At 38.8% G+C, this 27,112-nt stretch overlaps 1 protein-coding gene across 1 annotated transcript in view; it reads left to right on the top strand.

Annotated features, from left to right (window-relative positions):
• MDFIC (MyoD family inhibitor domain containing) overlaps positions 1 to 5,311 on the top strand; it is a 48,466-nt gene extending 43,155 nt beyond the window's left edge. The window contains exon 4 of the mRNA XM_042470100.1: positions 5,005 to 5,311. Within this exon, the coding sequence (XP_042326034.1) occupies positions 5,005 to 5,252 (248 nt within the window). The 3' untranslated portion in view covers positions 5,253 to 5,311. The remainder of the gene's footprint in view (positions 1 to 5,004) is intronic.
• Positions 5,312 to 27,112: the final 21,801 nt, after the last annotated feature.

A 27,112-nucleotide genomic window follows, 5' to 3' on the forward strand; every position in this document is an offset into this window, starting at 1 on the left:
GATGAGGGTGTCCTTGTGTGTAGTGATGACGTCACTGCTGCGCGGCCTCCAGATGGAGCTGCACAGCAGCCACATGCTTATGTCGCTGCCAGGTGTTTGCGGTGGTGCAAAAGGGAGCCGCTTTTTAGTGCTCCTTTTTTCCTTGTGTAGCCACATCACGCAGTTTGGTTGCTGTGGCGCAGCTACGCGGAAAAGAGAGGCGGCTCCTGGCCGCCTCTTTCTAGTGGTCTGTACCCCGCCTATGTTCTGGTGAACACTGTGAAAGTTAAAAATCAATTTGTTGTTGATACTGTAAAAAAAAAATACTCAAGAGATCAAGCTTCCTCTGTGCTTTACCAACTTTTTGCAGTTCTATTTGAAGCTGCATTCATTTAAATTTTAAAGTGCTTTGTCTTGAGTTATCTTGAGAATGAAGGTTTTTCAATAAGAGGGTAGTTGGTTGTTGCTATTTGCAACCCCCTATCCCATGATCAAGTATTTCTTTGAATGTCTTGGAGCTTTAAAGCATTTGGGGATTTGTCTGTTTACAGCCAAGAGAAGCCTGTAATAAGGGTATTTGCTTAGTTTCTGTAGCATACAGCTTTTGGTTCTAATTACAAGCATGTGATTTCTTGCTACTGTTTAAATTCAAATAAAAATGAATCACCACATTTTTTAACCCAGTGGACAGTTTTAGAGAATAGTTGAAGTGGCAGTCCCAAGGGTAGAAACATTGCCTCTCTTTCCTGTAACAATGGGAGTGACGATATTCTAATTTTGAGGAAGTGGAGGCATGGGATCCTAAATTAATTTCAGTTTGTTATGCAGTTATTTTAAGAACCATACCAGAGTGGCATATTTACTCAATAAGATCTTATTCAGAATCCTGATTCTGAAGATAGAATTGGCTGTAATCTACAGTTGCATGACCAAGTATTTGCATGTTCTGGGGCAACATTTGAAATGTATTCTTTGGACAACAGTCACCCATATTGTTTTTACAATCCCTTTTTCAAACACATAATTTCAAATTTGGTTCTGCTATGTGATGTAGGAGGCTGCTTTTGAGAAGATTTCTAGCAGCATTCTGTGGTTTGGTCCCATGAGTAGTACCCACACTGGCCATATACAGCATCAGTGAGATTGCGGTATTGCAAATTATAATCTAAATTGAACAGAAAATATATGTGGCAGAGAGGTTGTTTTTTCCTTGTGAGGTTGACATGGAATAACAAAGTATAGCTCTCAGAGCACCTAACCTGAGTGAATGTGCATACAAAGGAGATTTTGAAAAACAATTTGCATGAACATCCATTAATGGTCTGCGCAGTCAGAATCATTATAGTGCCCTTATTTCTCTGTATAAAATGGACATTCATAGAACATTTTAGCTTTTGCTAATTAGCTAAGAATGTATTTAGATCAGTGTTTTCTCTCTGTCTACATAAATGGAATGAAGTGTCACTTTTCAGAACAAACTGAAATTATCTTTTGAAACAGGAGTTATGATCACACCAAGAAAGTGCTATAGTGTTTTCCTCCCTGCCTTTTTCAGATTGAGTTTTATTTTGGGATCATGAAACACTGAGCCATTTTGGCTCATATTGGTTCATACCAATTTTATTTTGGCTACTGACATTTCATTACAATAACCATATTGAGTCTCCCATGTCTGAAACACTTGGAACCAGAAGTGCTTTGGATTTGGCAGTTTATCAGATTCTGGAATATTTGCATATACATAATGAGATGGGACCAAGTATAAACACAGTATTCAATTATGTTTCATGTAAAGCTTATACACATAGCCTGAAGGTAATTTTATCCAAAATATTTTTAATAATTTTGTGCGTGAAACAAATTTTATGTATACTGAATAATCAGAAAGCAGAGGGGTCACCATCTCAACCACCCATGTAAAACATGAAGACTTCTTGAGAAATTCAATGTTCTCTACCTACATAGGAGCCTGTGGCTTCATAAAGGAAGGAGACATGCTAGATTCCAAGGAAACATCTTCCTTGAATTGCAAATGGACACTAAATTTCCTTGAATTTGAAAATCTACCAGTGACCGCATGGCCAAAGGGGGAGGTGCCAGCCTGCAGATAGCCCTCCTTACCATCTGAACTAAGACTAGAAACAGAAAATGCAGGCCTATGACTAACATCTTCATTTATTTTCTCCTGTTTGCCTGATGAAGAAGCCAGTGTGACTTCAAAAGCTTGCAACATGTTGTTGTGCAATTTGGTTGTTCCAATAAAGGTATCATTGATTCGATATTATTGGATCTGGAATTCCAGATAAGGGAGACTCAACTTGTATATTCAATCTGTATATTCTGTATATTCACAAACATTTTGTCTTTGTCTCACTGACATTTTATTAATCAGTTAAAATGTTTTGCAGTGTTCCTTGGAAACCTGTCAAAAAATAAGGTTTAAATAAAATAAATATTTTCCCCTTTAGCTTTGCATTCAATTGTAAAGATCTAAACATATTTTTAAAAATTCAGAATTTCAGAATGTCAAGGCCCATACAACTATGTGATCCTCTGTGAACCTCCTTTGCATTAGGAAAAAAAATCAGAGAGGAAACTGTGTTAGATTTATTCAAGTACAATCTCCATGACAACAAGCTAATTAATACCCATCAATCTAGCTTTGGTCCTCTTCACTGAACTTGTACTCCCTAGCTTCACTTCACACGTCATATCTGGTGAGCTTTGGATGAAGGTCACTTGTAGGTACATTTATTCTTCATATAAAGAACCCCATTTAATACACATAAGCACTCTTACCTTTTTTAGCTTATGTGTTTTTCTTTCCCATTTTGTTAGTCATGATGACTTTTCATGCTACATTCCACTTTAAGTGTTTGTGCATTCTATCCATCAATTGGAGATATTTGATAACAAATGTGAATAAAAGTATGTAAGGGAAAATGTATATATGTACAGATTATAAGCATTTTATGTTAGTCTGTTATTTGTGAAAAACCTTCTTTCCAATACATTTTGCATGTGCTGATTCAACTAAAACAATGCTCGTATTAATACTTTAAAGAAAATACTTTTTTCATCCCTGCCTTAAAAAACTGTCATTGGTTACATTTCAGTACAATTGCATACAATATCATTAACCAACCAAAATGTAGTCTGAAACTTAAGATACACCCACAGACACTTTTAACTGTTTTGGCTCTGTCCTATAGCATCCTGGGATCTGCAATTTGATAAGTTACCTAGACGTCTCTGCTAGAGATGTGTAGTATTGCATTTAATGGATCTAGACTTCTCTTAGCAGTACCTCACCAAACTACAAATCTCAGAATTTATAGGATAGAGCCATGGCAGTTAAAGTCAGGCTCCAATAAATATCTAATACAGAAAAACTTTGAAAGTTTGCTTTCTGGAAGAAAAATCTGAAAAGAAAGAAAGAAATCCCTCCTGAAATAAAACACTGGATGTGGGGGGAGTGCTGTATCTTGTAGTTGAATGATAGTGAGGTCAGTAATGATGTTAAAGAATAGCTCATGTAGAGAAGAGCTCTGCAAAGACCCACTGCAGATATTCTGGGAGGTATACAGATTTAAACACTCGGAGCTCTCTGTTCTTGTATTGTCATAGGGTGGTGGTGTTTGAGCTTTTTGAACACAACAGATGAAGTGGGAATTGAAGAAGTGTGAGTAATATGTGGTTCTCCTCCTTTTACTGCTTTCTTTATGTGAGGAAAGGAGACGAGAAAGAATTTCTTGGACATGGGGTGGATGAATATTAACATTCTCTTCCTCTTTTACATAGGAGCTAGAAGTGGTGGCAGAGGAACCATAAATTGTACCTCTCCTGGTTTCTGTTTTTTCAAGAGCAGGTGTTCCCAAACTGGTCTCCTCTTAGTGTGTTCTTTCATCATCCCTGGTGACCATGGACAACTTAGATATGAGCTCACTTAGTACATTTTGTAGACAAATGTTAGAAGTAGGTCAAGAATCTAAGGCCCGGTACAGACGGGTGAAAAGTGCCGATCTGTGGGCGGGGTGAAAGCTGAGCGTCTCCATGCTCACAACCCTCCCTGTGCTGCCTGGGCACCATAATTCCTCGCCCCCATCCATACAGGGTGCACAACGATTATGTCCATGCGCTACAGCATCCAAACAGCACCGCACTATGCAGACGTCATCGTTGCATGCAAGCCGCATCAATGACGCCCAGCATGCAGCACAAATAGAAACCGCCAGGAGTGGATGCAGGTGGCTCAAAATCTCTGCAAAATACAAAAGGGAACCAGTGGAAGCATGGCTAGAAAGATGATCAGGAAAGCAGTTCACCTATGGAATGTAAGCCTATTCTCCTCTGCTCCAAACAGAGTAAAAGGAATGGATTATAGTGGTGAAGTGGTGGGAGTTTTGGACTAGAGCTGGGGAGATTCAAATCATTAGTCAGATATGAAACTCATGAATGACCCTGATCTAATATTATATCTTTGATCTTAAACAACATTATTGGGGTAGTAGGATGATGAAAGTGGGGTGGAATAATGAGGTGTTCCATCTTGAATTCCTTGAAGGAAAGCACAATACAAACGTTACAAATAAAGTCTGCTAATGTAAATGTAATGCCAGGCCTAAAGGAGCCACCCAACTGTCCACTCCTCTCTGTGTGCTAGAATAGATTTGCTTGATACTTGTGTCTCAATAGTTTGGGTGGTTGACTCAGTCCTTTCATTAAGTACAGTATGTCAGCAGCTTCTTGCTATGTTGGTATGTGCTAAAACAGGTTAAAACCTGTGACTGTTTTGCTTCTTAGTGCTGGGCCCCTGAAATGGTTATACTGTACAGCCTTTAGGCAGAAGACGAAGAATGTGAACTATGTAATATGGACAGGCAGAAATGGGATTTTTTTATTAGTGCCCCTAAAGATCAGTCTTTCTTTCCTTGTGTATAGGGCATAACAGAGTGTAACATTAACTTACTGTTTTCTTCTTTCCCCTTCTCCAACCTGCTCCCCTCTACCACACAATTTCTCAAGATTGCTGTGTGCATTGTATCTTGGCCTGCTTGTTCTGTGAATTCGTCACCCTCTGTAGCCTTGTCCTGGGACACGCGTCCTGTGGCGTCTGCCCAGCTGAAGCTTGCTGCTGCTGCTGCGGAGAAGAAATGGGAGATGACTGCAACTGCCCATGTGACATGGACTGTGGCATAATGGATGCCTGTTGTGAATCATCAGACTGTTTGGAAATCTGCATGGAGTGCTGTGGGATTTGTTTCCCATCATGATAAGTTCTTATTTATCCCTTGTATTATTTTTATCCTGTATATAAAAAAGTGAGAGATTTCTTGTGTTTTATGTGTGTATGTATGTGTGTGTTTAAATAATCATTTCAAAGAACACTGTTAAATGCTCTCACAGCAACCTAGTTACATGCACTGTTGATAGCATTCTAAAGAAGAAATGCAAGCCTGTAAGAACAAATGTGTCATGCTCTTAATTTTCTGCAATTAGTGGTTGCCTTTGTAAAATTTCTTTCTACATAGAGGAAACAGCCATTTGATTATCATTGCGCCTTGATAAAGATATAAGACTGACCCCTTTAGAAGTACCTGGTTTTTGTTTGCTTTATGAGTTGATCACGTCTTTTAAGTTCCTACAGGAAATGGAAAGAAGAAACAATGTCGGAGCTTAGTGTTAACCGCAAATTAATAACACTCACAGACAAACCACACCATGCCAGGTCAAGCTGTACCTCTTCATTTTTCCACCTATCTCCACACCTTGCTTGCTCACCATTGCACAAACACAGCACCTGAGACTGGAATTATCTCCCTCTTCCTGCCCAGCTGCCATCCCATTGAATGCCCTGTGTGACCAGCCACACAGTTGCATGAGTGAAACGCCACACATTCAGTGCATTGGTACACCCCGTGATACTTTGGTAAAGCACAATCATGGAGGTCCTCCATATCTGCCCACTTTCCCGCTTTCAAACCATGTTGGACTGTCTGGTTTGTGTATGTTCTAATTGTATCAACTGCGTTATTGGTGATCTGTTGTGTTTGTCATACATTTGCATTATAGAGTGTATGAGAGCTCAATGACATGATGAGTCAGTGATGCAGCTGGCCACTTATGCATCTGTAGGTTCAAATGAAAAAATATACAGTATATATAATGAGCAATGGCACCAGCTGCAGCATCTCACTGGTCCCAGGACACATGCTCCAGACTCCTTCAATATACTACCTGTGCTTTCCTGCATTCCAGGACTTGTGTTGTGCTGTTTATATGCTGGTGTGATGATTCGTATTTTCCACATTAAAGTGGAGTATCAAGGCTTCTTTTTACTCCCGTTTTTAGCCCCAGAGTGCAGCTTCATGTTGGTTTCCTCCTGGTTTGGCCCCATGCTTCGTATAAACAGGCAGGTTTCAAGTCAGTTTAAAGCTGCTTTATTTTGCCAGTGTGGATAACCTCCAAGTAGCATATACTTATATTAGATTCTGCTTGAAAACAAACATTTTCTTGATGAAACTACTATGTGCCTTTTACATTTTAATTTAATGTGAAAAAATACATTGTCACCTGTATTTTGCATTATTAAACTCTTTGTAAAAGACATCAGTAATATTCTAGTTGATCTTTTACAAAGCTTGGACAGATACCTTTTCCAAACTCTCTTTTACAATACATTCTGGTATAGGTCTTTTCCAAGTAATCCTCCAGCAAGCTGAATAGAATGATAATCTTAAAAGCCTATTCATGCCTACCAAGTTGTTTTTATACAGTTGGCCTTTCATAGCCACTGATTTTGCATCCACAGATTCAGTCATCCACAGCTTGCAAATATCCTCCTCCCCCAAAAAATCCAAAACGTAAACCTTGTTTTTACCATTTTATATAAGGCACATCATTTTGCTATGCCATTGTATGTATAATGGGACTTGAGCATCCACAGATTTTGATATCCACAGCGAGTCCTAGTACCAAACCCACTATACTATATGTAATGATTTTATGGACACTAATAATGAACATGAGGGCAGGTTGCAGAAGAAAGACATAATGCCTTGACTTCCAAACCCTCTTCCCCTCTTCTCATAAGCAAGTATCAGAAAACAGTTACGAAGACAAGCTCACTGTAGTCTAAGATGGTCAACTGTTTATTCTTTTTAAAAATAGCCCAATGTGTTTTGGCCAATATGCGAAAAGGCTTGTTTTCTTCACAGGCTAAAAACAAATGCTAATATATTGTAGGTATTTAAAAGACAAAACAGTAAATTAATTATTTCCCATAAAACCTCATAGGAATGCAGTATCAAAGACATACATATTCTTCAGCAGAGATCACTGGAGTTGTAAACACATTCCAAAACACAGAACTATTGAGCATTAAAGGAACAAAGTCCATAGTTATATATACATATTCCAGATGGTTCTTTAAAAGGAAGAACCAGTGATACGTGTTGGAATTAACTGTATGTCCGGTATTTTAATTCATGCTAACAAGATCACATTTTAAAACATCAGTAATGTGTAAAAACAAAAGAGTGGGATAAAACTGGCTGTCTAAAAGGAAGTGAAACTAGTTTGATATAAAAGAAGTGATTTTCCCATACAGAAAGTTAACATGATTCTAATGGATGGAAGTTTCATGCAGTTTTTGGTTTTCTGAAGCAGTGCAGTCCAAGCTATCTGGTGGGAGGGGCTGGTACTGTATTTACATCAGTTGGCTATAAATCTTTTTCCCCCCTGGAAATTCCAGGGACCAGTAGCAACCAGTCCAGGGACCACAAATTGGAGAAGCACTGCTCTAAAGGAGATCAAGGCCTGTTACAGACTGCCAAAATAAAGCTGCTTCGGGTCTCTTTGGAGGCATGCTATTTAAATGATGCATGCGTCCTAAGAATCCGGAAGCTGCACCAAAGCTGCACTCCAGTGCTTAGGAATAGAGTGTGGCTTTGGCGTGACCTCCGGACTCTTAGTACCCATGCATCATTTAAATAGCATACCTCCAAAGAGACCCGAAGCAGCTTTATTTTGGCAGTCTGTAACAGGCCAAAATATCATGCTCTGGCTTTACATGATGGCTCTATACTGAATGCTTAGGAGCATATTTTATATTTAATTGTAATTAATTCTTCTCATGACGTAATGAAAATTTGGTTCAATAGCATAGTGTTAATTTATCTTAGCCTCTTAAGGAGTTTTTCCTGTGATTCATTAGTCTGCCTGGTCATCCAGTTGTTAATTGTGAGACACAATTTCCCAGTGATGTGTTGGCTTTGGTTATTTTGGGCCTAAGTCTGTGGACTGTATTTTTCTTTAAAATTCCAAATAGAGCATCAGCCATTTTGTTTCATTGTAAAGACGATCCATGTGTAGCTGGAAGAATGAAAGGCGAAACCTTAATTTACAAACACTGATTTTCCAATACTTACTACTGAATTGTTACTGAAAAGGAAAACTTAAGCAGATACTTCTATATTTTCTGGAACTACTTGTTTACTTCTGTTGTATAATGATGCAGAAGGAATATTTTTCCTTCTTCTGGTAGTTGTTCCCATTCACATTTATTGCTGCTACTTTGATCTGTTGTACTTTACAGAGGGAAGAAACCTGTATTACAAATTTGGGTTGGATCCAGTTGTGTTTGCAGAATGGAGCTGGGGGAAGATGATTCCTCCTCTTCAACAAGGGTTGGGGGGGAACCTGTTGAGTAGACTGTGGGACAGAGGTCTAAAGGGAAATTGGAAGGAATGTAGAAACTAAGGTGGAAGTTCCTTCTGCATCAGCCAACAGTGCTTCCATTCAGTTTTCCTTTTGCCCCCTCAGGTCCCCATAGATTACAGTCCACTCCTTACAGCAAAGTCTCTCACACCTTGGGAGGGGGAGTGTTTGTAAGCTGGTAGGGAGAGGAAGTGGTGAGGAAATTAGTTTCCATATTCAGAGCACCAAAAGGAGGCAAGTTTTTTGGATCCAACCAGATGATCTTACACTGTTGTTATTTCAGTAATATTTTAGTAACAGAAATTTTTATTGCAAACTTCATTGGAAAAGATCAGAAAGCTCGAACCAGCAAGGGATGACCGATCTGAAGTATACCTGAAACTGGAGAAGCAAGTTAATTTAAATGGCAGTGCCTGGAGGGATGTTGTCTTTTTATTTTTTATTTTTTTAAAGCATATCACCTCTGAAAATGTGATGGTATTACTCTCCCTTGGTAATCAAGAGAGAGTAATAGTACACTGGGAAGTCTTTCCTATTTCAGAACTGGCAAGTGTGCATGTACAGTATTTTGGAAAAGAGGAGATACCTTTCCCTGAGTAAACTTGCTTTCACTGATACATAAGACACAGTAGACTAAACTAGGTTGCCTTATCCTTTATAATACCAGGTAAAATAAAGAGTATATTTAAGGAAATGAAGAACAACTTTGTTGATTGTACACCTCTGCTGCAACCATCATTATATGGTTTTGCCTTTTTCTGAAGAGTATTATGTATGAAGCTTTCATTAAACAGGAATATTTAAGGAGAGTTCAGTACTGTCTTGAAAATGAATTTACTGCAGTGTTGTGGTTAGTAATATGATATATCTGTTCATATTATATTTTCATCATCTTTGGATAGTATTTTTGTTTTTGTAGAGTATTTCATGAATTGAAATTATGTTACATTATGTTCAGGTAAGAAAATTCTGGAAAAGTTGGTTCCTTCTCCCAGCAAGTAATTTTAATACTAAAACAAATGCAATAAATATTTTTTTCTGATTTGTTGTTGATGTTTAAACATTCCAGTATTACATTCCCCTAATCCCTCTTTAGATGACTTGGAGTTATTAGATTATTAACAGTTTTATTCCAAAAATGAAATTTTGACTGTATAGTTTGACATGCTAAATATATTCTACTGTTATGTGCCACAGGAATATTAGCAGTTTGTGATATTTTTCTCTGCAGAAGAGCATACTAGGAACTTGTCTGCGTGCCGTTTATTTAAATTCTTCATCATTATGTCTTTCAAGACTCAAAGCCATCTTTAAGGTATCTGTATATGATTAAATGTTGAGTTTTCCAAAACAGTTGAAGTTGAACGTATAGTCTTTCCATTGAAGAAAATATAAAGTTCTCCACTTAAAACACAATGTTGAACTCTTCCCTGTTTTTTTTAAAGTTTTTGCTATTTGACCTTTCTGTTAACTGGATCATTGATATAAAACACTATTTTGAAATAAAGAAATTTATTTTGAATCATTGCTTACTACTTTTATTTAGTTTTGTCTTTAATACCATAAATATACTAACTGTAGAAAGAAACTGACAATGTTTTTAGTTTGGTTTCCTGTTACACCCATAACTGACTATCCTGTTTGTTCACTGAAAAGATCTTGGATGTTAAAAGTGGAATAATTTACCCCTGCCTAACATACTGAACTTTTAAGTTCTCAAAGAAATAATTTTGGTCACAGTAATTTCACTCTAATTATCTATAATATGAGTACTAAATGACCAATTTAATCCCCTTTGTAATTCTTTTTAGGTGGAGTGACACCTAAAATTGCTTGATTGCATTTGATATATTTACTGAAGTGTTCTTTTTCAGGTTATTAAAACTTAATTCACCGGCTTGAATACCCAGTAGAATGGTCTTCCCCAGCCTAGTGCCTTCCAAATATATTAGTCTACAAAATTAGCTTGGGATGACTGGAACTGGAGAATGTGAGGTATCTTTCCTTCTCTGGATGCAAAATAAATAACCTATTAGATTAGTTCAGTGGAACATAAGCATATTGTGAAGCATTCCTAACTAGAATAAGGATATTATTGGCAGTTTTCTTCCTTTCCCCTAAGGGTAACTTCCCCATGGCTTGTATCAAGCTACAGATTGCTTTATTTCATATTTACACTATTCCATCTCCTGGAAACCACTGTTAGGCTCAGCCTTGGAGTTATAGCTAACAGTACACAAATACTGAAGTGGCAAGATCATATTTTGCTTCCATCTTTGGTCTAGTTGACTTGCATCACTTGATATATTATATATCAAGAGGAGAGTTGCCTCCAAATGCAAACATGCTGCTTGTGGGGACTCCAGGAATTCCAGATTGAATTTCTGAAGACCCTCCCCCAAGTCCCATAAAACCCTGCCACTGAACTCAAGTCACAATCAGAAAAGAGTTTTGAGTTGCAACTTCCACCCAATTTTGCACCTGAAAATGTCATCCACTGCAAGGGTGAAAACTGCCTGTCCAACCCTGACACACAGTATTCCAGAAAAAGACAGACTCAAATAGTTTTGAAAGTGCTTATGGAAATACTAAATACATTGCTGCTTCAACCCAACACCAAAAGCTTGAGGTGGGTTGTTTTTTTTTTTTTGGGGGGGGGGAGCCTTTTTCTTAATACCAATCCTGAGTGGAAAATCTAGCAATCAAAAAGACTTCTAGCCAAACAGAGAAAAAGGATGAGTGGGGATACTGGGTGGGCAGAAAACACTTTGTCAGAAGCTTTGCTGAGACATGCCTGTATTTCTAAAGATATTTTCCATGAGAGAAAGAGGGCTACATTGAGAAGCATATGCCCAGGATCTCCTTGATTAATTTTGCATGTTTGGTGCTCTGCATTCAGCTTCCTTTTTAAAAAGTCAGATAATAAACCTTTATTTGCAGGTAGGAGATGTTGTTCATTCTGGCATCACTATTTTCAGTTTGTCATCTCCATCTAATTTTATTTGTCACATTCCGATTGGGCCAAACCCACAGTTTATAATCTTGTGTGTGCTTCCCTGGAGATAGATCCCACGGATACAGCATGAAACTTACCTTTGAGTGGACATGGATAGGATTGTGCCAAGAGGTATCTCTGCAGCACAATCCTGTGCATGATTATCAGGGATTCCGTTCCACTGTGTCCCTTTTATGTGTCTTTGGGATTGTAGCTCAAGGTATTGCCAAATGGAGAAGGCTGGAACTTTGTCTACAATGCTGGTTAAATTGTTTGAATAAAAGGAGTTGAAGAGCTTGGGAAAGTTTATTTTTGGATTGAAACCTCCAGAATCCTCCAGCTGTTATGGTGAATAGTATGGTGGCTTGGGATTCAGAGAGCTGTAGTATTTATTTATTTATTTTTAAAAACACACTTTTCTGATTTTTGAGGAATTGATCCTTTTTACTATTTCACTGCCTTCCCAAAAGTATGTCCTTAATGAATATTTATTCCTAATTCTCCTCCCAACAATAGCATAGGCAGTTGTCTATCATGTCTATCCTGCCTACAGTCCTTGGCGTTGCTCTCAAACCTACCCTGCCTGGGCCCTTTAAAACAGTTTTTAGGGAATGCATGCAAAGCTGTAGTGGATTTCCCTCAATGCAGATATTTTCATTATCTTTTATTATCTTTTTTATTTATTTATGTTATCTTTTATTATCACCACCAATTTTTTTATTGCTGTCCTCCCCATCCCAGAGGAAATGGGGAGAAAAAGGCCCCTCCTCCATGGCTTCAAAATTTTCAGAAATTGTATATCCCAAATCCTGTGGGTTATTGTTAACACAAAAGATTGATTGTAGTTGTGTGCACTGAGAGATTCTGATTATTATTATTATTATTATTATTATTATTATTATTAAACTATTTCTGGCTCATGCACAAAGGGAGGCTTTGATTTAAACTGAAATAAATAAAGCATTCACCATTTCTATAGTAGCTAAGGGGTAGAAGACTCTGTCTACTCAAATCCCTCACCGTATAGTGCAAAATTAGTTTAAAATAATTGTTTATGGGGCCATGTAATGCTTTCTTCCTTGTACCGTTGGCTTTCTCGTTGTGGCTGTGCTCAGCAAAGTCCTTGATTGAGCATTTGAAAGTGCATAAGAGAAGCTTCGTGCTGTATTTACTAGAAAAATCATTCATTACTTATTAAAACCATATTTGAAAATAATTCTGAGGTCAACCATGCACATTCCATTTGCTGTCCCTAGCTGCATATATTTACATTATAAGCAACCTCATTGCTTGCATGTTTTCTTCGTGTCTTATACATTACCTACTGGCTTGTCTTTTGGAGATGCTGTAGGCCACTGTTAGCAACAAGTGTAGCAGTGCCCACAACTCTTATCTTTTATTTCTCTACTGCCATTTAACACTCCAGTTTTGAGAAATTAGTGAATCAAATCCCCATCTCTCCCTTTAGTAACTCTAGCTTTGTACATGTGTGCAATGTTGTATAAAATGCTGTATACATGCAGCATTTAATGTTGAAAGTCTGCATTTATATATCTAGAGCATGTAATGTGTTGGTAGTTTCGTTCCTAAAAACTTTGGATTCTATAAGAAAAATATTGTTAATAATTTAGAACACAGTTGTCATAGTGTATCTAGTTTTTCCACACTATATTTTAGAAAAGATGTAGTGTAACATGACATTCAAGGATGGTTGTGGACATGGTTCTCGTGGTATAAGAAGAGAGGCTAACTGAACTGAACCCTTCCTTTGGAAATGACACCGATATGGTGAGAATGAGAATGTATTTCATCTTAGCTCTGGGAATAGTGCTTTGGTGCTCATGAAAGTAGACCCATGCTGGTACTGTGCTACTCTCTTGTATAAATATAGACAGCACCAAGCTGAATTGTTGATGGACGATTCATAATTGTTGTGCCCCTCCAGGTTAATTTTAACTCATGGCGACCCTAAGGCAAATCTATGATAGGATTTTCTTGGCAAGTTTCTTGCCATTGCCATTCTCTGAGGCAGAGAGAGTATGACTTGCCCAAGGCCACTCAATGGGGTTCATGGCTGAGTGGGCAATCGAACCCTGGTCTCCAGAGTCACAGTCCAACACTCCAACCACTTCACCATGCTGGTTCTATTGATGGCTGACATAGATGTCCATATGTTTTTCTTTCCACAAGTGAAATGAGTTGCCACCAGTCAGTTAAGCCTCAACCTTGTGGCAGCAGTGGGGTGCCATAATCAGTTCCACCCCTGCCACCGTTCAGCAGAGTGAGGCAGCTAACTCAGGCTGTAGTTCTCATGAACCACCATTCCCCAGTTAGGGAACACAGTTGTATTACCCCACTGCTTTTCCTGCACTCTCCGAACTAGTCTGTTTCCCTCAAGTGCACTGGAAAATATTATCCTGTCATCATTATTGAAGTAACATTTAACCCTCAGTCCAATCTGCTTCTGTACATGGAGTGGCAGGGGAGCTATCCTATCCCTATGCCTGAGCTGCAAAATACTGTATCTTGTCACAACTGAATATTCATGACAGTTTTCCTGTGCTTTTCATCAGAAGGGATTAAAACTATCTCTCTGTATACTGTTCCCAACTGATGCATGTTTGCTATGTCCTTTCAGTAAAGTTGAGGCTATTTGATAGTGCCAGCCTCTCTCTTCCTCCCTCAGAAAGCTCTGTTTGACAATCACACACTGTGAGAGATCATTTAAAACATAATCTGTCACAGTGCTGTAGGAGAGATGCAGATGGTGAATTAGAGCACGGCAAAAATTCATGTGTGGAGGCCTAAATGGCTAGTAGGTATGTGGTGCTCACATAAACCTTGCCCTAATATATCACCATGTACCTGCTCAGTCTTTTGTATGTTGGACATGAAGAGGGGTAAACCATGTTTGACTGAATACAGTTACAGAGCTCCTGGGATTAGAGTCCTTGTAAGGCTGGGTTCTTGACCATGAGTTTTGGAACAATGTTCAACTGAAAGTGATTACAAAATACTATACTGAAGTTCATGTGCTAGGCACAAAGCAACATTATGGTGCAAGGCTTAAATATGCACCCATGCCCTTCCCACAGTTTAGCCATACATTGCCACCAAGTGTGTAGGAGTACAGGTGATGGAGAATACAGTAAAAAAAAAACTGAGGCAGAAAAATTATCACTTAAGAAAAAAGAATACTCCCAGTAGGGCCTCTAATAACTGCCATACTGGAATGAGGAAATGAAAGGTCATGACTGTGCTCTTACATATTTTCTTTCCTCTCCGCATCGAGGAGATTAGACAGTGAAAGGAGAAATGGTCCTTGGGTCTTATCCATGTTTCTAACAGAGTTTGTGGGGGGAAATCCTTTTCAAAAATACAACTAGCTATCCTGGTTGGAGTAGTCTAGGAACTGGAATCCAGAGTTTGTTTTCAAAATTTCTGATTCCTAATGTGTGCAGATGTATATGATTATATAAAAGTTACCTGTGTTGTACTTATACTTTCAGAGACTTTTTGGTCCATATCTTGACTGGGCATGACCAGTCAAGTATTGTGGTTCCAGCTTCCCTTCTGGTTGTAGATGGAACACAGGGAAAGAACAATGAAGCACTTTTCCATTGTGGTAAGCAACAACCAATGGCCAGATGAACTCATCTGGTGGAAATCAACTCTACAAAAGACCCATGTTAAAACCCCTTCTTCTAAAAGTGGGGGAAATGCCCCAGGTGTTTTTGTTTGTCAGAACACCTGGCAATGGCAAATGATATACAATTGGATCTCCATATCCATGGATTCTTTATCCACTGATTCAACTATCCATGGCTTGAAAATATTCCCAAAATATATAAATTCCAAAAAATCAAACCTTGATTTTACCATTTTACATAAAGGACACCATTCTACTAGCCATTGTATTTAACGGGACTTGAAGATCCATGGATTTCGGTATCTACAGAGGGTCCTAGAACCAAACCCCAGTAGATACCAAGGGTCCACTATAATGATATTCATAATATGTAAATACATCACTTTTTTGTGACATGACTGATATGTGAACATATAATTTGCATGCCCTTTCCAGACATAAACTTTTGCTAATCTCCAGTCGATGGGAGAGTTAAAAAAAATTCTCCTTGAGGCAATCCATATACAACCTCATACACTGACAATCTTTTTCATAGAAGAAGAAGATGAGTACATTTTTCTTAATGCTGGGAAATCATGTCGTCAGTTACATTCATCGAAGTGTATTAGAAAGAAACTAGTGAAGTGGTGCTCCAATCCTTAAAGTGTTCAGCCGGCACACAGCCCATTAATTTTCTTCAGCGTCACATTGGCACTGCAGTTTGAGGATTGCACTTTTTAATGTAAAGTGAATTATGTTTAAACAATATGGTTTTGCCAGTGTACCTATAAAATATACCCCTCAATATGTCAGTTCTGTGATGTGAAGGCAAGACTCCTTGATTACATAATAGGCTTCAAGTGATGGCTCATAATCTACAATAACCTTCAAGGTCATGAGTACTGTCTGTAACATAAGGAATCAAAGAGATAGTAAGGGAGATCTCTGGTTTGGTTGAGGGTAACTGTCTTCACCAGGCTTCGAATGTAAGTGGGAGAAGGCAAACTATGGTTGAATAGTTTATATTCAGTTTTGTTAAACAAGAAAGATTAATTAACTATATTTACACAATTACATTTTGGTAAACTATTACCGCATTTTAACTGTAACACAGTCTTGCTAAAAACATATTAAGGAGCAATCCAGAAGCAATTTAGCTGCTGAAAGGCATTATTTTGTAATTATTCACAAATTAATGAAGAAAATTAAATTCCAATCACTGGGAAAAGAACGAAGCAATGGTGAGAATCAGAAGTACAGATTATTTAAAGCAAAGCTGTGAAATGCATAATAGAATTAAAACATTCTTTTATTCAAATTCACTGCTTAAAAAAGAACAAGTCCATCATCTTGAAATTTGACTTGTAGCTTGACATTAAAAATAATATGAGTAGAATTTTCAGTGGGGTAAGCACAAAACTAGTTCAAGTGGTGTCACTCTCAATTAATGTACTCAGGTGGTGTGCCCATTAAAATTCCCACTTGTGGGTTCTGTTCTCTATGCAAATGGGGTCATTACCCGGAGAATTTAATTGGGTGTGACACTGGGAGTAGGAATTTTCCTTTTAAAATAAACCCAGTTGCACACATTTTCACTAGGAATTTGATTGTTACATATCTTTCTATTGTTTGACTCTATAAATATTTACCAAAAGTTGGGGTTGTCTTCACTTATTTATTTATTTTAACAGGTGATTCATAATGCATCAAAATGACTTTATATTACTCTCGTGTCTTGCAAATGTGGGACTTGATGTAGGCTTTTGATTCCGTATGGGTATGTGCTTTGTTTAACATAGTATTGTGATTTCTTTTTGTCTCCTTTCAGGCCATCCCATGGTGTTTTAGCATGAAAAAGTGCCATAACACTGTTTGGAAAGTGATGGCACCAAAAGGAAATGCAATGTAGCGTTCCTGCATTTTTCTAATTTTCTTTATATTTAGTCTAGCTGTCAGAAAATTGTGAGGCCAAGTTTTTGAGAGGTTTTTTTAAATACAACCTCATGATTTATTTTGTAAGCTGCCTACAGTGCTTTAAAATTGAATGTAAGTTGGGTTTTTTAAATCTAAAACCCACCTATATAAATAAATATGGCACATTCTTCCTTCTATGAATGCCCAAAGGAAAGGGTGAGTCATATAAGACGGACAGCAGGAGTGTAAACAGTATTCTCCAGATATTGTTGGACTGCAACTTTTACTTCCAGAGATTTATTTCTTTAATGTACCTGGGCACTCAAAAATGGGATGAGGAGTATTCTATACTTGGAGGCAGCATGGCTCATTGTAGCTGCTCAGGATATTACCAGGTTTCTGCTGCATGTGTCACTGAGTCTTAATCACAAAATGTGCAGTGTAGCTTCTCACGTTCTAGCTCTGATCCAGGCAATATTTATTATTGCTGATCGATTTTGATTATTAAGTGTGAATGTGCTTATCCCACTGTTTTTAGCTTCATAATGGGTTTCAGAAAGAGGTTTCCTCCTTTCCTCCAGAGATAGATTTCCTCCTTCTCTGGAGGAGAAAAACAGGACAAAAATTTCTTAAATCAATGAAATGAATATTCCAACTCACTCATTTTTGTTCAAACCAAAATGAAATTTGGGGAGCTAATGGCCACCTGTTGCTTGAGTTGGTTGAACATGCTTACTGTGCTCATATTTGTGTAAAGGCTGTTGTTTCCTAAATATCTGCATGACAATCAACAACTAATTTGACCAGCTAATGTGAAGTAGACCCACCAATTTGAAGAGGATTGTTGTAGAGCCCTTTAAAACTATACTGGAAAGGGTGTAGTTATACAGGTGGATATAGATTAACTGAAGCACACAGGTGATGAGGATATTATGTAAAGTCTAGGGTAACAAGTGTAAATGGGAATGTCTTCAAAGTGGTGGGATGAAGAATCTAACTGTTTGAATAACAGTTAATTTCTACTGCAAAAGGGTAAAATACACTTAATGTTAATTTGAAAGGCAAAGCTAAATTGAACTCCCTGAGAAAATACTTTAAATAGATGAACTTCCCCGAAAAATAAACATCATAGATAAAAAGTGAATTTGCTTAATATAAGAAGTCATTAAAAAGTGTGGGGAGGGGTTGAATAGCAATGTACTGTGTGTAAAGATAAATAGTCCACTCATAGAGCAATAAAACATTAAAGTTCACACATCCCACAGGGACCTATTGAAAGTTTACATGACAAGCTCCGGTTTGACATAATAAAAGAACATTGGGATTTCAGCCGGTAGAACCATTGTGGCTTTTGTTCACCATCTTGAAAAGAAATTAGCAGGCCGGAAGCTCCTGAGACTACTTTACACTTTAATTTCTCCTTGTTGCACTTTCTGGTTTGTCTGCTCCTGCAGTAGTAGGAGTTGGGACAAAGAGTCTTCAGGACTTCCTATGACTTCAAGTTTTAGATGGTGAGATCACATTTTGTAATACTCCTCTCTTTGTGCTTGTGTTCGTATGCATACATGTAAAAAAAAAAGGTGTAGTGGAGAGAGAACTCGTGGTAGAACTTTCTTTACATGCTTTATTTTCTTAACTTGTAGGACTTTTTAAACTGCAGGGCATTCAAAAATGGCACCCCCACTTGCATCATAAAGAGATCAAGACCTCTTTGTCAAAATTTGTCTTCAGCATTTTCTGTCACTGTTTTGTGCTATACCATACTGTAAGCTCTGTGTAGTGAGACAACCAGAAAATGGCCAATAGTATATCTTTGTGATGTCTGAATATGCTCTCTTATGTTGGGTAAGGCTTCAAGGTATCTTGAAGTTCACAACTTTGGGGTGATATCTAACCATCTGCTTCTAAGCCATACATAAATGGGTAATTGCCCACATGGGCCAGTGGCACACATTTTTAAGCCACATGAAATTATTGCAGTTATTGTAAGTATGTGCTAACTAGGAGATACTGATATGATGCAAGGACTTTCCATATCATTGAACATGTATGACAACTTAAAATCTAGTGCCCTAAATATGTTATACACGTGAGATGGATACATATAAAAAGATCCTAATGATATGCAGGCAGCATGTAAGTGATAGACAGTTTTGTGTTATGTCTGTTCTTGCACTCGTCTTTCAGATTATGTAATCACCTATTGGTGCTTTAAAGGTCAAACCCAGAATCGGACATGAGCCGATAGTGTTAGCAAAGTATAAATACAACATTATCATAACACCCAGACTCTGTTAAAAGGCTCACAGATGTGTTTCAGACAAACCACTTTCTAAGTCAGATATGGGTGGGGAGACTTGGGGAGGAACATAGTGAGCTGAAACCTTTCCATGCTTACTCATAAGCAGATCTGAGCAGATATCAGAGTGCTGTTTCAGATTTTTTTCAGATTTTTGTTCAAATATTAGGAATATGGGATGAAAGATACAAGTTATCCCAAATCCAGAAGTAAATTCCCTATTGAGCATCTCCACTGACTCCATGCATGTGCTGTACTAGGAATTTCTCATATGCGATGAAAACATATCTCAGAAAAAGTTGGTACTGACATACAGTCTACCCTCCATATCCACAGAATTTTTACCCATGTGTCATTTTATATACGGAACATGGTTTTACTGTGCCATTGTATTCAATGAGACTTGAGTATCCATGGATTTTGATATCCACAGGGTTCCTGGAAACAAACTGACTATATTAGAATTCTCCCTGTCTCCAGTTTGTATCATTTTATTTATGTATAGGTGTGCATTTGCTATCAGTGTTCACACCAAAGTGTCTAATGGCATTCTGAGCTAGTAACTTCTACAACTGACATAGCACAAGGTTGCTGTAGATTATCATATGCACAATTTGATTGTTGCAGTGGAGTCATCTGGTGCAAACATTTAACTTTAGTATGATAAAATTGCCATCACCCTGTCAAGAATGGCATTCATAATGCTGAAGTACTGTATTACTTTAAGTATAGTTTTTAAAGGATGAGGGAGTTAACCTGGAATAAATTTGTTGATCTGAGGTTTCAAATTGCCTCAGAATGCTGTTATTACTGGTATAGAAAATAGGTGCCTGCTGGCTCCATGGGGAATTAACTCACAGTGATTCTCTGTAATCTCACTAATTTAATCTGTATTGTTAAAGGAAAGACTGCTTTGGCTGAGAATGATACATACGCTCAGTGACGATCTTTCTTCACCGGAACTGTTCCACTTATGCTCAAAGAGCTTTTTTTTACAGGTTGTTTTTGAACTACAAAAAATGCAATTTAAGAAATGTGTGCTCTACACTGAGCATCTTTTATGGCATTTTTGATAACAATGAAAAGGTTCTTCATCAAATTCTAATTGTGTCTGGCTTTTCCAGTCTGATCTCAGTTCAGTATAACTGAGCACATTGATTTCATGGATAGAGATTCATTCCCAAGCCACTGTTGCTGCAGGGGAGGGGGCTTCTTGTTGGCTTCCATGAGAGGAGGCTAGGAGGCTTTGCGCTTGGCACATGGACCCAAGCAATGTCACATGCAGGGTGTGACGGAGGAAGCTATTTAAAGGCCCAGCACCCCCTCATGTGCCCTTCTCCTGATATCCATGATCAGTTTAGCATGACTGAGCATTCTGGTTTTAGTGGGTAGAGGTGTATCCCTTTACCTACTAAAGGTGCACAGAACCCAGTGTTGTATTATTGCCAATGTTTAAGGGACTCTACCACCATATAGATATACCCATCAGTCCATGTAATCAGAATTCATACAACAGAACATCTGAGCCATTCTGTGATAGCTTTAGTTCTGTACCTGCTCCAGCAGTTATGTGAAACATCAGTATAGATAGTGTATAAATCATGTAAAACCTGGGTAGTTGCTGATGGTCACTGATGGTACCACCTCTGCATCTGCATCCCAGCAGAGACAGTCATCTCTATCATTTTCAACGCTAGTTGGAACAGAAGTTGGTGAAGTTTACCCCATCCTGTTCTGGGCACAGCAGAAAAGAGAAAAGTCTTCAGAGATTATCACACTTGGAAAAAGATGCCCACGTCTTTTTTCTGTTCTCATTATGTGATTGTGAAAAGATTTTCATACAACTCACACTTATCCAGTCATTGTCTTGCCTTTGAACTGCAATTGACCATGATTACATGACATTGTGCTTATCCTGTCATTGTCCCATCATTGAAGTGGAATTGTCCTGTCATTTTGTATTAATGGGAGTTTACATTAATACAGTTCCATTTAAATGACGGGATAAAGCACAGCATCTCTGAAATGCTTTTGCGTGATCGTGATAAGGATGGGAGAGCGATCTGCTTCGCTCCCATCTCAATTCTGCCCCTGTGTGATAATCTCCTTCATCAGGTGTGGGTACAAAAAGCTGCAGTTTCACCTTGAGGTTCCAGGGAATAGCCTAGGATAAGGGAGGAAAGTTTGGTTCTTTAAAATAAAACTGAACTGCAGGCATAAATATCAATACTTTTAGCAATATTTGCCTGATCTGAATCCAACTTTAGAAAGAAGAGTATTGGGATCCAGAGGTGAAATTTCGTAACCTTCCCAGCCATCTGTTGTATGGCAAGTGTTTCATAACATTGCTCTTATTTATTTAAGCTAAATACTTTTGCAAGCATCTTCATGTTATTCACCCATAGGGACCATTTTACCATGCCTTTTATTTGTTTTTGCTTTTTCCTGCATCTTTGCCTTTTGCATCATAAATAGAACTAGGCAAATAATTGAAATATCTATAATGAACACATTGTGAATCTCGTCAGGCAGGGCCTTCCCAGTGGCTACTCCTAAGCCCTTGAAATCCCTTCTATGGGAAGACCATTTAGCTTCTGGCATGTCTAGTTGATTTTAAAAAGAATTATTTGCTTTGCATATTAGTGTTGATTCATGAATGATGCACTCTGTTTTTGTATTGTCTTTTCTGTACTTATTTTATTGTAGTTAATCATTTTAAATACATTCTAAAATAAAAAATAGGATATTAATTATGTAAAAAGAAAAGAAGCAGACCATATAGACACCGTAAATATGGCACACATATAATGCACCATGGAGATTCCACATCATCTGTGAATTCTTATGGACCAAACTGTCGCAACCTTTTTTAAAAAGAAAGAAAGACAGACAGAATTGTTGACTGCAAAATCCCTTAAGGTACCAGCATCAAAAACTCAGAAACACTTAAAATAAATACGTAGGTGTATTGGGTATTTAAAGTTCACATTCATGTTTCATTCAGCAATGCTCCATTGAATAGCCCTATAGACAAAGTCACAATAAGTCACCCTCCTTTGCAACAACTGAATTAGAACTGATACACATGTTATATACCTTTCAGCCTGACAAGTTAAATCAGCTACTCCAAATGCATTTTACTCTGTTCAAGAGCATTGGAAAAACTAGGGCATCAAGTTGAATTAACACATAAATAACAGAGTCAGCCCCGTAGGTTTTCAACACATAGGGATTCCCATTTTACATTAAAAAGTCTAGGACAGAAGAGTTAATGCAGTCAAAGTAACCCAGAGTGAGCAGACAGACACACTCAAAGACTGCGTATTTCCTCATTGTGAAAACTTTGCAAATGCAGGATAGGGGGCAGTGTGCAAATTGCAAAGAAATAATACTGCACAAACAATATACAGTACTCAGCCAAAACAATTCATCAACCTAAGTGGATGGTAGGCAACCTAACTCCCACCAGTATGTGGGACTAGAATTTGCATGGGCCCAAAGCACTAGTTATTTTACATGGTCTGTTTGGAGCAGTGGGTGAAAACATTTGAGGATGGGGTAAATGAGTGCCTTGTGCTAATACAGCTTTCCTCTGATGTAGGCTTATGTACCATTTTATATATTGTGACATGCTGCAACAAACAATTCCTTACAAATGTTCATACATATGCTGTGATTCTGAAGGAACAATCTATATGTAAAGAAGGAATAGAATTTGGTAGGAATTGAGAGTCTTAATGAAGGTATCCTTTACACATTTCCTAAAAATTCCTGCAAGATGAAGCACATATTGCCTTGAAAATTTAAGCATTTTCAAGATTATTGGTTCATTTCAGAGAAATAAAATTCACATTCCAAGTTCCTTCCTTCATGGCTGCTCCTTCAAATCTTAGGCTGCATCTGCATGCATTAGTCATTAGGGAAGAATCCAAAAATTTCTGGAGAGCCACATGTTCCCTACTTCTTCTCTGAGGTCTACCAGTTAGCAGATATATATTTAATTGTCTTACAATCAGAGCAGGAATCCCTCCAAATGTTCTTGGATTGCAAATCACATCCTTTTACTTGGGCTATATCGATTAAGCCTAATGGGAGTCACACGGTTTGTCCGCTGTGGCTCCCTCACACAGGCGCTTTACAGAGCACCCAAAAAGAGCGCTCTGCCGGCGCCTGTGTTTGCTGTGTGAGGGAGCCACAGCGGACAAACCGTGTGACTCCCCCACGCAGCAAAAAGAACCCGTAAAAGCGGGTTCTTCTTGCAGCGCATTTGTGATGCTGCAAGGCACCAATGGCACACTTGTGGCATCACAACCGCACCATGATGTGCAAACACTAAGCGTCCGTCATGTCAAAATGGCGGCGCCCATGTGTATAGGGTGCCGCCATTTTGACGTCCCCAGTACGTACTAGGGGTGAGGCCTGATTGGACACTGCATCGTCGGCCAACCCCTAGTACCTTCTGGGGGTGGAGCCAAGGCCCATCTGTAATGGGCCGTAGTCTAACAACAGGGCACATGTGCCCCATATCTTTTTTTTACCATAACATGGGGCACGTTCCTGCTATGATTTAAAGCGAATAGCTGATCGGGTTATATGACCATTATTCCCATTTGAAACCAGTCCTGATCCTACTTTGATCGATTTCTGTGGTAATAAAGTGAGGCAAATGCAACCCACCCCCCCATTTTTCCAGACACTAGTTTCCTAGCGGTTCTTTCGAAAAGAAATGATCACTGGTGACGCAAAGATGATTGACATGCACTTTGAAGTGGTGCAAACTAGTGGGGATGACAGTTGTGCCAAAAAAGAAGTGATTACAAGGAGATAATGAAAAGAAACACTTTCATAGTGGGAATGGCGGGCCTTTTGGAATCAGTTTACTAACACGGAACTAAAGCGAATCACACACCGGTTTAAATGTAAGTGGGAATGAGCCCATGATAATCTATTTCATTTTCACTCTCTTTATTTTTCAAGTCACCATCTTAAGCTGCCACTTTTTAGTAGATGTTATAGTTTTCTTCCAAAAAGATTAAGTTAAGGACATAATACATGTCTATGGACACAAATACCAATCTTTTCTTGTATTTTTGCAGCCTAGTGATTTTTTTCTCTTGCACTTCATCAGAGAACATCATTTCATGTTTATTTTACAGTCTGCCCAATGACACACACCTTGAGTCACTGGAATAAATCTCTTTTTATTTAAATCAAAAGCTTTCTTAAAATCAGTGACCTCCTTACACAGTAGCAGATTGCTTCTGCATATTTAGCAGCTTTGTTCATCATATATGGAGATGGACTATTATACAAAATCATGATTCAAGGACAGAATTATTCCCTTGATTGGACTTGAAATGTATTATTTTTTGTTGTCTGATGTCAAAAAACGACTTGATAAATATTACTGTAATTTATATGAGCGGTTCACAGGTCCCCACGTTCCTAGGTACCTTTTGTCATTGTGTTAAGGTTCCTTGTTTTGAAAATGACAATAGTGGCTGCTGTTTAAGTTTTCAGGGAATTTCTTCACAGTAGTTCATGCTGTGAACAGGTTTTTCTAGTTCTGCTGCTGGGCCTGCCTCTGATCTTTCTAATGTTGAGAGCAGTGCAGTCTTCCCTAGGCTCTCATATTTTCTTAACATTTACTTCTATTTTTAGTTCAAGGATATCTTGCCTAGCTGTGCAAAAAAGGAGTCACACCACCAGCAAAATGGACAAAAACCCTCCAATTATGATGATTTAGCTTCTTTGATTCACTCTCTCCTCATCTCCCTCCCTAGCTCTTCCAAACCAAAACACTTCTAAACAAAACAAAGTCTGTTTGTTCTGACTCAGATAGAACTTCTCCTGGTGAGAATGGCTGTGTTTAGGACTAAAAATGCGTGAGCTGATTGCTAGCAGAACTTCCTTCCAAGGATTTGTGAAAATAAGAAATGTGCTGTTTGCTCAAATTTGAATGTTTGAGGTAGTTCTGCCAAAGGCCATTGTACACACCCTCAATATCACTCTATCTTTTTATTTACCTTCCTTCTGCCTAAAAATATTTCTTTCTTTGTTGTTAATATGAATGTTAAAATCCACAACACTAAAATCATTTCCCTGAAGCAAAGGACAAAATAGAGGTTCCCTGCCAAGTTCCAACTACAGAAGTTAAAGCAGCGGTTCCCAACCTTTGTTGGGCCGCGACCTCCATTCCGGGCGAAAGTCCCGCCTGCAACCTCCCTCATTGGTAGGGAGGTGAGGAAGGGGCGGGACTTTTGACTGCCTACAAGCCCCAGCGGGCTTTGCGGCCAGATGTCCCGCCCCTTCCCAGCCTCCCAACCAATCAGGGAGGCCACCGGGGAAGAAAGGGCAGGACTTACAGTCGCAAAGGCCACTGGGGCTTGTAGTCCTGGACCTCTCGCCTCCTCCTTGCAGGTGCCTTCGAGGGCATCCGTGGGGAGGAGGCGAGGGGAAGAGGCGACCCCGGCCCTTTCTCCTTGCAGTTGCCGGCACTAGCGCCGGCACCCGCAGGGAAAAAGGGAGGAGGGGAGGCAGGGGGGATCCCAACCTGATGACCCCCAAGTTGGGAACCCCTGAGTTAAAGGGTTTTTTTGTTGTGCAAAAATCATTTTAAAGATGTGGAGGGGGCAAATAAAAAAGTAAAACAGAGGCACGTTACAGACTGCCCAGAAGGGGCAGTCTCGCACCGCTGCTGGTTGCTGCGCCCGGGAACCGCAGCATCCAAACCGTGTGGTTCCCGGACGCAGCAAAGAAGAAGCCACCCCGGATGAGATGCCGCAAGGCGCTACTCGTGCACTTGCAGCGTCACATCCGGTGCGCGGTGTGCGGATGCTATGTATCCAGCATGTAAAGATGGCGGCGCCCGTGTGTATAGGGCACCACCATCTTCGCGCCCTCGTCACGTGCTAGGGGTGAGGCCGGTGTGGACGCTAGGTCCTCAGCCAACCCCTAGCACGTGATGGGGGCGCCGGAAGAGCCCGTCTGTAACGGGCCTAAATAAATTAAATACTAAGCTAACTAAAAACAAAATCAGTATGTATAAGAGATATCCATAAACTACTATTAAAGATGGCCAACTATCCAGATACATGTTTATGCACTGTTCATATCATCACAGGACTAATGAAAATTAAGGAAGAAAGTGCAAAAGCAAGGTTTCAGCTTGACATTAAGAAAATAAATATAATAATAATGAATGATTTACACAACTTTAAAATGGAAAATGAAGGCATTGGAATAGTTAAAGATTTTGTATGTCTTGGTGCAGAAATTAATCAAAATGGAGAGGGTAGACAAGAATTCAGAAGAAGACTGGGAGCCTTGATGCAAGAAAAAAGAAAGCTGAAACACACAGGGAGAGTAGTGGTTTTCTCCTTGCCTCTTTGCATGCTGTTGTAGCACTTCCATTCTCTTCCTGAAGGAGACAGTCATACAAGTGTGCCTTTTGATGAACAGATATTTCCAGCATAACGAAAGACATGTTTTTACAACCATTACCTCAGAAAGTGAATGGAACGTTGCAATGGCATGCAGAGTGGCTGTCCTGCTCCATTTCAACTTTCTTTTCTCATGT

The sequence above is a fragment of the Sceloporus undulatus genome, chromosome 5 (assembly GCF_019175285.1).
Source record: "Sceloporus undulatus isolate JIND9_A2432 ecotype Alabama chromosome 5, SceUnd_v1.1, whole genome shotgun sequence".
In the NCBI taxonomy this organism is placed as follows: Eukaryota; Metazoa; Chordata; class Lepidosauria; order Squamata; family Phrynosomatidae; genus Sceloporus; species Sceloporus undulatus.